This window comes from Mytilus trossulus, chromosome 1, assembly GCF_036588685.1.
Source record: "Mytilus trossulus isolate FHL-02 chromosome 1, PNRI_Mtr1.1.1.hap1, whole genome shotgun sequence".
NCBI classification, from domain to species: Eukaryota; Metazoa; Mollusca; class Bivalvia; order Mytilida; family Mytilidae; genus Mytilus; species Mytilus trossulus.
In genome coordinates this window covers 62830041-62842529 of record NC_086373.1, presented here as the reverse complement: position 1 = coordinate 62842529, position 12489 = coordinate 62830041, and the positions used below count along the sequence as shown (strand labels likewise).

At 32.1% G+C, this 12489-nt stretch overlaps 1 protein-coding gene across 1 annotated transcript in view; it reads right to left on the bottom strand.

Moving 5' to 3' along the window:
- Nucleotides 1-1578: 1578 nt before the first annotated feature.
- Nucleotides 1579-12489, bottom strand: part of LOC134686525 (FRAS1-related extracellular matrix protein 1-like) — a 34818-nt gene continuing 23907 nt past the window's right edge. Inside the window, exons 3-10 of the mRNA XM_063546228.1 lie at nucleotides 8441-11044; nucleotides 7552-7754; nucleotides 6165-6314; nucleotides 5455-5561; nucleotides 4472-4729; nucleotides 3835-3997; nucleotides 3108-3281; nucleotides 1579-2442 (exon numbers count right to left, since the gene is read on the bottom strand). Coding sequence (XP_063402298.1) covers nucleotides 2165-2442; nucleotides 3108-3281; nucleotides 3835-3997; nucleotides 4472-4729; nucleotides 5455-5561; nucleotides 6165-6314; nucleotides 7552-7754; nucleotides 8441-11044 — 3937 coding nt within the window. The 3' untranslated portion in view covers nucleotides 1579-2164. The remainder of the gene's footprint in view (nucleotides 2443-3107; nucleotides 3282-3834; nucleotides 3998-4471; nucleotides 4730-5454; nucleotides 5562-6164; nucleotides 6315-7551; nucleotides 7755-8440; nucleotides 11045-12489) is intronic.

The window sequence follows — 12489 nt, the reverse complement described above, 5'->3', positions numbered from 1 at the left end:
TTGTATAGAAATACAATACGACATGACTTGTGCAATTTAAATATCTTCCTATTCAAGTTGTAGGAAAATGGCTATGAGTTAAGTAGCAAATTTATATTCCAGTCATGAACAAAAGAATATTTTCAATCATAACTATTCAACACACTACATCTAAGGAAAAAACCTCGCTAACTGATCAAGGAGAGATTCATTTCAGGTGATTATATGGAAGATGAAACTCTCAATTGTAAAATACACTTCATCATTAGGTGAGTGGTTTGTCATTGGACATAGTTTCAAAGCAAAATAAGACAAAAGTTCAACACAAAACGTCTCAAAGTATACAATTTCTGAATTGGAAATCCATATAATTAGTTTTAGCCTGTCTTTATGTTATATACTATTGAATGTATAAATATTTCACATAACCTACCATTCATAGTTAAGTAATACATATTATCCCAACACTTTTGTTATGTTTGCTTTTGCAAATCCTTAATACTAAACACTTGAAGAATTTTGATATGTAAATATAAACTTAACCTTATAAAAAAGAATACATATTACAGTTGTTTATATAAGAAACGTAGCCGTATATTTCAATAACCCAGTACCAGTTAGTAGTATACGGATAATTTGTTTTAAAATCCCAAAACGTATTTACTTTACAATATACCGTTCATATGCAATGAAATCAAAGGAAATGTTTGCCTTATAGTCATCACAATGATAATTAATGCCCGGAAACACAGAATGGACTTATTATTTTTTTTACCAAAATTAGAACATTTTAATATCTACAAAAGCAAAATTCATTTCTATTCGCATTTTTAAAAACAAGAGGTAATGATTATATGAAGATCTTTTGTATTTATTTGTGTCCAAAAATTCGTTAATACGTTATTTCTATATTGCCAAATGCATATATTTAAAATCTTCTATCAACTGTAACTTGTACTACTGGCCTAAAAAAAACTAATATGTAATGCATGACCTCAGTACAAATCGAACATGACTGTAAAGCAATTCTTTATGCAAAAATTGGTGATTTAAGGACAGGACATGTGTTCTTAGCACAAAAATGCATAAGCATAAAAAAGACAAACAAATCGTCTCCAAAATACAAATAATTAAACATAACCAAAATACAAAAGCAATACAATTTACTGTCCATGAATACATTTGTGTGTGTAACGAGATCATTACATAAAATGCTGAAAAATTTACTTTACGATTTTTTTAGATACCAAGTTTTCCCTGATTAACATTTACTGCTGACATGAAAAAACAAATGTGAGTATTAACCTATAGACTTATTATCAACGTCTAAATATGCAATAAATCAACATCATTGCAGATATCTTAGAAATATACGCAATTTATGAATGATTTCGTTAAGGAAAGAGAAGTTGCGACAAACTGAATTCGTATAATACATTTGATTTCGTTGTAAAAAATGTATTACAAAATGTATTACCAAACACCTGTGAGTGCTGTGTACTAAAACTTGATATGTCACGTCGGCAATGTTAAAATATCTCTATGTATTCCTTCGTCAATCAATCAATCTATTTATTCGAACTGTTTAAGAATTGCATCAGAGTCAAGTTTCACTGAAAAATATTTTGGATGAACAGAAGGTCAAGATAATGTACTAATAATACACCCCACTATTTGAGTGGGGATATAATTTTATAAGTAAAATAAGTGATTATCAATATAAACATGATATATATATATAATATATAATTAACAAAAACAGTATCACAATCAACATGCCCTTATGTTTTACTTTGGTAATTAACAACATCTCATATTCATTTTCTAAAGCTACATGTAAGTTAATTGTACATATTATATACATTACTTTTGTTTATAATTGTACCCTTTTGTCCGTTGCAACTAAAACAACTATCACATACATCAGTCATACAATCACTAACAATACAAGTCTATACATATAAATAATATTTTCGTTTTGCTTTTTGTAAAATGATATTTTACAGCATTAGCATACATTGTCTTGTAATTTAAATATAGTTTAATTTTAATATAAATATAGGTTTCTCGTCAGCACTAAGTCTTTCGTCAGAGGAGACATATCAGCACAATCATGTGACATCACAACCTTTGTTGTGCCAAGAACGACACTTATTAAAATCTTCAACGCTACTTTCATAAATGTTTAGAAGAATCTTGAATACCTGTGCCTCCTTCTTGAGCGCGATCGTTTCGTTTTTATTGATTTAGTGTTTGGAATTCCTTCACAGATAAACCTTTTGGTGGTTGTATCACATCGTTTATTTCGCCAAGTTTGGTTTTTGCCAACTTGGACACAATGTTTATTCACGTTTCGACCACGTGTATTCGGTTGTTTTCTCCCCCAGTTGGCAAAGGTGCCATCGCCATACGGCTCGTTATTTAGGTATTTCCAAGTCGTGGGCTTTTCCTTGTTGGTTAAACCTAAAACGAAGTAAATGAGGAATCCACAATAAATATAATACTATGAAATATGTACAGCCGTTTAAACTTGATTGCAGTTTTGACATGAACATGATTTCATGTTGTACTGGACTGAATGAATTCCGTTTAAAACTGTTTAGCCGATTCCATTTTTTAGATGAATTAATGTGTATATCTTGTTCATTTAGTACTCAGATCAAGTACGACTATACTTGTATTATGTTGATAAAAAAAAGTGTTGCAACATTTTACCTCTTGGTAGCTGGATTATGCAGAATTTTTCGTGTGTGAAAACATTTACAACATATAGATAAACAAAGAGGAGTAGTGTGCACCCACCACATATTTTGTATGTAGCCTTTGCCATAATATTTTGCAATATTGTTCTTATGAGTCTGCTTTTTAGTTTAGTACATTATTCTTTTCTACATTAACACAAGATTATTGAAGTGCGGTAATTTCTTTCCGAGTTAAAGAAAGATAGTTTAGCCTTGAATGTGTTAAATCCCTTGTAATACGCAATTCGCCTGTCAAACTGAAATGGATACGGATTAACTCTTCCATATCATTGAACAATTTACTTAACATTCTTAAATCTTTTTTCTACGAGGTACTATTTTTCAAAAACTTTGCCCCCTTTTTGCATATTTATCAGGTTGACTTACCTATCCAAAACGATTTTTTCTTTGCAAGATTAACTAGGAAGTCAAAATGTTCCTTTGATCGAACCGATGTCACAGTGGATTTCATTGACGATTTTGCCTCACATTTATACTGGGCAGCATTCCATGTAAGCCTCTCATTTACGAAAGTATAGCATCTGCCATCAAAATGTGTACCTGAATATCAAAGATGTTGATAAGTTTAAAAGGTTGAAAGTTTCGAATGCTGTGTTCGTTTTAAAGATGGAAGGTATTTTTTTCTAACGAGGGTAACATTTACGCATACAGAAGCAACAGTTATACAAATTTAGAAATAACAAAATGTTACCAATCGGTCAACTAATTTTTTCCCAGATGTCAACAAGACTTTTAACGTATAAGTCTGTCAGAGAAATGTGTTAAAAGAATGCAAATACTACAAAAACAGTCTTCCTTTCATTATTTTTCACAACATGTTTAAATACAAGAACTGTCTTACTTAAAAGTTGTTTGTGGTACACGCTATAGAAATATGTTAAATGATTAGACATATGTTTTTTGGTAAGAATTTTGTTAATTTTCTGTCATAAAAAGAAAATTATAAAAAGTTGCATTCGTGATTGTATTATTTCATTTGTGTTCTTTTTGTTGATTTCAAAACTTTGAGACATTTACGTGATTTGATCTTATTTGGTTGTTATCTAATTCTTATTGATGTTTACATTAAATATTCCTTTTTAATCATGCTCACCTGTATTACACAGTTCAGTGTCTGATCTACTGTCCGCTTGCTGTTCTTCTTTGCTATCTGAAGTCCATTTCTTCCACTGACCGCTATCGCATATGTACATTTGTTGTGAATTCATATCAAAATGAAGAAGTCCTTTTGTTGTTGAGGTACACTCTTGTGGTGCCTACAATAGATAGATTGACAGAAACTTGTAATTTTTGCTTTACATAAATATTTAAATGGAGATTGTCAAATGTGCTTAAAAATGTGATGATGTTTTGAAAAAAAATTCTTCAATTGCATACTTTACTTTTCTACATTGGTTAGAGGTATAGGGGGAGGGTTGAGATCTCACAAACATGTTTAACCCCGCCGCATTTTTGCGATTGTCCCAAGTCAGGAGCCTCTGGCCTTTATTAGTCTTGTATTATTTTAACTTTAGTTTCTTGTGTACAATTTGGAAATTAGTATGGCGTTCATTATCACTGAACTAGTATATATTTGTTAAGGGGCCAGCTGAAGGACGCCTCCGGGTGCGGGAATTTCTCGCTACATTGAAGACCTGTTGGTGACCTTCTGCTGTTGTTTTTTTATTTGGTCGGGTTGTTGTCTCTTTGACACATTCCCCATTTCCATTCTCAATTTTATAGTATATTACCTGAATATTCACTACAGGTGGAAACTTTTTTCTCTTCTTTTTCTTGTTCCTTCGCCTTTTCTTTCCATTTCTCTTTCTCTTTCTGTTCTTTCTTCCTCTCTTTTTTGATCGTTTGCGTTTAGCTGCATTTTCATCAGAAGTTTTGTTTATATTAGCATCATCACTTGAGGGAGCTTTTGGTATCGATTTCTTTCCTGGTTCAGTGTTGTAAGTGTTGTCTATTGGGTTGCCCGACTTGAACAGATGAGAAGAAGGTCGCTGTTTTATCAAATAAAGAATAAATTGAAAGTCAAAATAGGCACAATTTATTTACGACAGTATACAAATACAGTATGATAGATTTAAGAACTGTGCGTCACACGAATGTATTTTAAAAGCCCAACTCCTCGAAATTATTAAGCGACACTCATATAAACCGCATAAATTCTTTTCACCAAATCGTCGAAATCAATTTGAAAATGATAGCATGAAAAGGCTTTAAATATTGAACAAAAATAAATAACATTTGCATTTACCCTTGTCGTTGAAACAATGATTATGACCTTTTGCAAGAAAACCGAACACAGTAATAAGGAAATATTTCAGCATTTACTTTTTGTCGTGTGAGTTAAAGCCAGATCTGATGAAATCGTTCTTAAGAATCTGGTACGAAAATCATCATTAACTTATTTCTTTGTGTCCGATTTTTTTGCATACAGTTTTAATTCAAGCAACATGTGGACATTGTATGTTTTCAATAATTGTATCTTGTGAAGCTATGTGTTTTAGTACTGAACGAATTAATTTCACATCAGCGTCTCTTTTGAAAAAGATAAAAACAATAACTATTAGATTCATAGAAATGAACTTGTGGACTTCGTTAATTACACGAGTAGTTTTCTTCTTTGATAGCAAATAAATCACGCCATTCTTTTGTCTTTGAGCACTAATGTGATTAATGTAAAGAAAAACGATAACAGTTAAAGCACTAACATATAGCTTACCTTTATAAAAGTATCTGTATTTCCATTGGCAGGTAATAGAAGATCATCAATGTCAACTAACTCTGTTTGATCTTTGGATATCATTCCTAGGTATTGTGGGCATTCGCCTGAAAACAAATATTAAAATACATGATCCCTTAGTACATGATATTTACAGGAGAGTTATATATCTTGTCATAATCATATCATTTCAATTTACTGTCATTTTTTATTAATAATAAATATTTTCAATTATATTTTTTTTACTTCGTAATGCAAAGTTGACTTTAGACGGTTGATTTTGATACTCTTTCGGTACCACTTTGATAACGGTGCTCCGTATATTTTTCTGTTTCTTTGTCTATTGCAATATTTGCCTCCAAGTGTTGAAGCTGAACGTTGATCAACAGATTTGCTTTTTAAACGAACCAATTTAATCAAGTTTGATATTAATCAAAAGTATAAAATAAGCGCTATATTTTACATTTGTTTTTAAACTTAATTAAACAGACACACTATAGAAATACTATTCAAAAACAGGAAACATTCAAAACATTGACAACGCAAGATGCGTGATTCTAAACAATCATTTTAAACTGCAATATTTATGCATTAATACGATGTATACTGGGTGCATACAAATGAGTTGTTTGACAAATTCGAACTAACGCGAAAATTTATAATGATTCGTTGTTTTCGTTTCCAAAAGAAAACAAAGTAAATACACTTACCACTTTCAGCATTAATTATTCGTACTGTAACACGGTCCTTCTCTCCTAGAATGGCATTGACAGGTTCCTCAAGAACTATTCGGAATTTTTCGTTTATCTCCAGAAGGCCATCGTCGGGAATTCTCACATCCCATACGGCTTGTGCTTGACCTGAAAAATATAAATGTTCAGTTTAAAGATATATCATTATTTTGTTGACATGTTTTGACTGTTTAGATTTTTTTATAAAAGATCCCGATAAATATGCATCTGGGTGACACAAAAATAACAAATAATTTGTACTTTTTCATTTGAAAAACTGACGGAAATGTTTTAAAAATGTCAAATTATCTTTAATTTTAAGAACTTATTAAGCGGTATACTACGGTTGCCTTTATTAACGAGATTATGGTAATGTACTTTTTCTTATATAATTTACATCTGGCATTTGAAACAAATAGAAATAGTAAGATCAACTGGATTAATTAAGGGGAATAAATGTTTCTGTAGATTTTTTGAAATCACTTCTAACGTTGAAGGTTAAACAACGTTTCCCGCCATATCCAAATGCAATTTTACAAAGGCAGCTACTTTGACAAAACACTTTTGTGTGATCTGTTTCGTGTTGAAACGGCAAAACGCTTAGTTGTAACTCATTCGATTTATCATAATGACCAGTGAGCGTTTCTTATTTCAGACTTTAAGTTAAAAAAAGATGTGGTATGATAACTAGAGACCAAATGACACATATATTACCAACTTAAGGTCGTCGTGCGGCCTTCAAAAATTAGCAAAGCAAATATCGTATAGTCAGCTCAAAAAACTTTGAAATGGCAAATGTTAAACATTTCAAACGAGACAACTAACGCCTTAATTCATTTATAACTAACACCTTATTTTGGTCCTTTTATAGCTTGCTGTTCGGTGTGAGCTAAGGCTCCGTGTTGAAGGCCGTACCTTGACTTATAATGGTTTACTTTTATAAAGTGTTATTTGGATGGAGAGTTGTCTCATTGGCACTCGTACCACATCTTCCTAAATCTATATGAAATAAGTTCTCAATCCGCACATATCCTACATCCATCACATGCTTTATTACGACGTCATTTAAACCCATCTTGTTAGTTACTAGAGGAATTGGGATGCTCATTCTCGCGTTATCGGTTATCTCCCCAGAAACTCTATTGACTCCAATGAACTGGTTATTTTCCTTTTAATATTATGTCATTTGTTGTTCGGTTGCCATTGTCTTATTAATGAGTTAAGCATTCAGTTATTCTCCTTTTTATCAAATTTTTGCCTACAGATATTATTCGATATTTAGCAGAATAATAGATATTTTATTAATCCATTATCATTTATAATATATTGCCATACTGTAATTCTACAATGTCATGTATAAATTTACCTGGATTAAACTGCACTTGCTCGGCAGTGCTTGGAACAAAATCAACACCCTCTGTTGCCGACATTTCTTTTATAGATACTCGAACAAAAGCCAGGTTCTCTAGAGCACCTTTCCTACGAAGCTTAACACTCAGTGTACCAACATTTTCACACACCACCAGGTCTTTCTTTTCAAATTCAATAATAGACCAGCTAACTTGAAACCTGTAAAAAATAAATTATGAATATGATTTTTAGTGATTTCTAAAAAAAGTCGTAAAAAAAATTACAACAATTTGCAAGCTCAAAAATGTAACCCATACTTAAACAGCGAATATTCATGTTGACAGCATGGAGTTTTACAAGTACAAAGTATTTGATTGTTGTTAAAAAACGAACAGAACATTTTGTAGATAAAAAGGTTAAAAGGTTGACGGTTTCATGTTAAATGTTTTACAACGCTCTTCATGTTATTGTGTGATTTTGCATAAGAAATGTACATTTTTATCTTGTGTGGTACAGATGATCTTCAGGTGTTTTAACTTTTGATGCTCTGTTTCTTTTGTTCGATCGATTTCACTGAACGGTGAATATTGCATGAAACATGTGCGCTAGATATTTTTTCATCGAATTTCCTTAATGCTTGAATGGCAGTTTGTCTGGCTTTTCAGATTGCTGGATGTAGTCATGAAATCGTGACCATTTAGTAAAACATGCCATTGAATCATCAAAATGATAGATTTTACCCTAACCACATTATCATAAATTTTATGGTCTAAATGACGTTTTTTTTTAATTTTTATTTTTATTTTGAGTGGCAACCTTGTTGACGTTCACCTGACATATCTTTTTTTCCATATTCACTAAACTCAATAAATTTCCCTTCACAAAAATTCCTCAATAGTACTTACTTTATCTCGTTTAAACTATTTCCTCTGCTGTCTAATACTTTAAATATGAAGCTGTCGCGTATACTTGATTCCTTATTATTAGTCAGTACATACAGCAGGCTATTCTCATCCAGATCCTTCTGTGTGAATCGTCGTCTTACAAATCGTTTAGTTGCTACATTCTGGATGTGACCAAACATAGGACGCTTTACAATAATGTACATCAGTCTGCTATTGTCAGTGTCAGAGTCCACTGCCTTCAAATTACGACTTGATAGTCTAAAGCCATATTTGTTTTGCCCAAAATACTCCAATGTTTCAGGTGGATTATTAACGATTAGTTTTGGAGCATCATTTACAGTTGGGTTTATAAATATACTACATATGACAGGATTTGTTTGAAGAGTATCATTCAGCAAGAATCCTGTATGGCGACCATCAGATATGCTGAATAAAAAGTTGTCCAGTCCAGTAAATGAAATATCACTTTCATATGTTATGTAACCTAAATCAATATCCCTCTGTGTAAAACTTTTCGTCTCGACAAGTCCTCCTTTGTACAAATGACCATAGGTTGGAGATTTAGCAAGAAGGTATGTTACATTCATACTAGGTGTATCTGGATCTTCTGCTAACAGATGCCCAGAATTTAAAACAATGTCACTTCCCTGTGACACTTCAATGAGACTGTGGGCTTTCAACGATGGTAGAATTCTATCAAGTGGTTCTATTTCAATTTGAAACACACCATCTTTCGCTTGACTTAAACCATTTGTTACAGTAAAGGAAAACGAATCCTTTGTTTTTTCACCCTTTTTCAAATGATTATAAACAATTTTCCGGGAGGCAATATCCAATTGTGTAAAACTGGTTATACTCAGTAAAGGCTTGTAAACATTTTCAATTTGTCCATGTTTTGGTGGTTTAATAATAGCAAAAACTATTTCTTCAGGTTTAGTAGATTCATCAGAAGCACTTAGATTAGAAGATGTTATTTGAGTCCTTTCTCCTTCCCTTACTTCTAATCCTTTGTTTAAAAGGGCTAGATTTGCTTTCTGTGAATTTCTTATTCTTATTTCAAATGTTTCAATATGTCTCTTATTTCTTCCATCAGACAATAGGAAGCGAAAGCTGTCTGTTTCAGAGTTTCCCATTCTTCTCGTATGCACGTACCTAATACGGTTCATATTAATTTCATACTGTGTAAAATTAGATCCAACTTGGAGGTCCTTACATTCTGATATACGTGCTGGGATGTAAGGATCTGAACAAAATTGTAACGAACCTTTTGTAGGAACAGAGGTAACAATATAATAAACCTCGTTTTCGCTATTATCAGGATCAGTCGATTGCAATACAACACTTGATATCATAGCATAGTCTCCATACTCTAATTGAAGACCAGCATTTTTGGTTATTTCTGGTCTTTCATCATTCAATGGATTAACAGATATATTACAAAGGCGTTTAACTTCATGCCGTCCATCTGAAACAGTGACGGCAAACCTGTCATGAAAGTTTTCTGAATTATCATGTTTGTATTTTAGACGTAATCCTGAATGTAATTCTTCTAAACTGAAATCCTGTATTTCTGCCTCGACATCCCCACGACGTGTTCTAATCATTGCAACAATATTTCCATGTTCTGGAGGCTGCGATATTGCAAAATTTAACTTATCTTTTGGCATATCCATGTCTACTGCATCTACCATAGATTTGTCCATAATCATGCTATCGCCTTCATTAAGACTAAAGTCATGCAACATGACGGTTGGCTCTTCGTCATTTTGAGGTAGTATTCGAATACCAAACATTTTAACCGGGGATCTATGGTTTCCATCTGTAGCATAGACCTCCAAGTCATCGTAAACTGGTTCCACACCTTTATGAGTTGCTTGTACATAGTTAACTGAATTATCTATTATGTCTTGTAACCGGAATGTTGCAATTCTTATGCCTCTATTTGGTTTTTCAGATCCTGGAGTGGGTTTTATATTCTCAATGTATCCCCACTGGGGTTGGCGAACAATCATAAACTGTATTTCCTCTGGTGCAGTATCAGGATCTTTTGCTGTAATGATATCTGGAGTTAATGTTATACTACCTCCTTCTTTAACAGAGACCTCCCTTCCCGTAATAATTGTTGGTTTAGAGTTATCAATTGGTGTTATAGTTATATTCAAATCATACACAGGTAGGTCTGCTGTTGCCAGGTAATTCTGGTCTGATACAATAAAAGTCACACTATCCTTCATTATTGCTGTTCCTATTTCACCTGCTGTATGTATATACTTAACAATCTCATCTTTGACGTTCTTCTGTGTAAACTTCGTTGCTGGTCGGTTGTTCAGCTGCATTACACCATGTTTCGGTTGTTTAATAATCAGAAAAACTAATTTCTTATCATCAGTGTCTACATCAGTAGCTGACAATACAGAAGAGGTAATCAGCGCCTCCGAACCTTCGGAAACTATAAGCCTCGGTCTGAGATTCTTTCCAAGCTGTGGACTTTCATCATCGAGAGGCACTATGTCAACGGTCATAACTTTAGTAGCTCTATTGATTCCATCAGACAGTGAGAGTGTGAACGTATCCAAAACAACGTCGGACCCATCGTTTACATACCTACAATATACAATATGGTTCTACTAGTACTTTGAAATTTATTTTTTTTAAAGGCAAGAAGACTGTGCGCATAAATAACTGTTGTGTTTTCAATTGTATATTGCAGTATTTTCAACTGGTCAAAGTTTTTTTTCACGTCAGATTTCTTTTACAAATCTTTCAGCAATATGTGTGTTAATTGTAGTATGTCTTAAGAATATGTTAAAATTATATAATGTTCTATTTCGATGATCCATAAACCTCTTGAATACTTTTTGCCAAGATCGAATTGAGTCAAGAATGATGTACACAATTATGATTTAGACGGGAATTCCGTGCACAGACAAATTATTTTGTAATTGAAAAAATGTCAGGAAATGTTTTTCTTTCATTAGATTAATTATCATTTACAAATTACTTTTAACATAGAGTAATAATTAATGATCAGAAAACGCAACCTATGAACATCATGCCATTCCTTGTTTCTTTCAGGCCACGTCAATATTTACAAAGTATAAAGCTAATAAGAACATCATAATTTGTAGCCTGTGAATGGAAAGGCTTTAAATACTTACGGCATGGTGAAAGTTTGATTATGTGGTATTATTGTTTGTTTTAGATGTTTCATTGAAAGAATATTACATCAGATATTGATTTAGTTATTACTGTGGAAGGCAAAAGAGACGTATTTTTACGATTATAAAACATCAAAAGATAGTTAATACTGGTGTTCATTACAAACTTCAACGGAGTCAACTTCAAAGAATTTTGCTTTGGTCAGGAAAAGTCATTAAATATAATTTCTTGTAATTTTTTTCTCTTTTGTCTGTTAGTGTTTCTATGGTAAAATCTTAGAATTTTCTTGTACAATTAAATTGGATAATTCTTTCAGATTAACAAGTTAACCTCAATAAATGTTTTAGCATTAAACTGCTTTAGATAAAAGGTTTTCCAACAATCTCTTCTGAATAGTACAATTATTGAAAGAATCTGTCTCTTACATTTCATTATAGGTAGCACGGTAGTATACGTGTAGTTTAAAATTTAATAAAAAAAAAAACACGAAAAAAACGTTTTAAATTTCATTTGCCCGACGCGCTTTTCATGATGTATATTAATCAGGAACGGCCCAAACCAAATATGTATAACCTAAGTAAAAGCCATTTTTTTCTAAATTGGTAAGCCTTTTAAAATCAAGTAGTAAATACAATGTGTATTCATAGTAGTTTTATTTCATAAGCATCAAATTTTTTTTATATCTAAAATATACAAAACTATCGTTAACCCTTCTTCATCAATTTATCATATCAAAAATAAATACTTCTAATTAAAAAAGAATGAAGTACCTCGTTATTGAAGATAAAGCTACAAAATTTCCAGCAACGCTTTTTGTTATTAAACCCTGTCCAGCTTTGTATGTGTATTAAGTTTATTTCATCAATATACATATAAACGTATCACTCGGA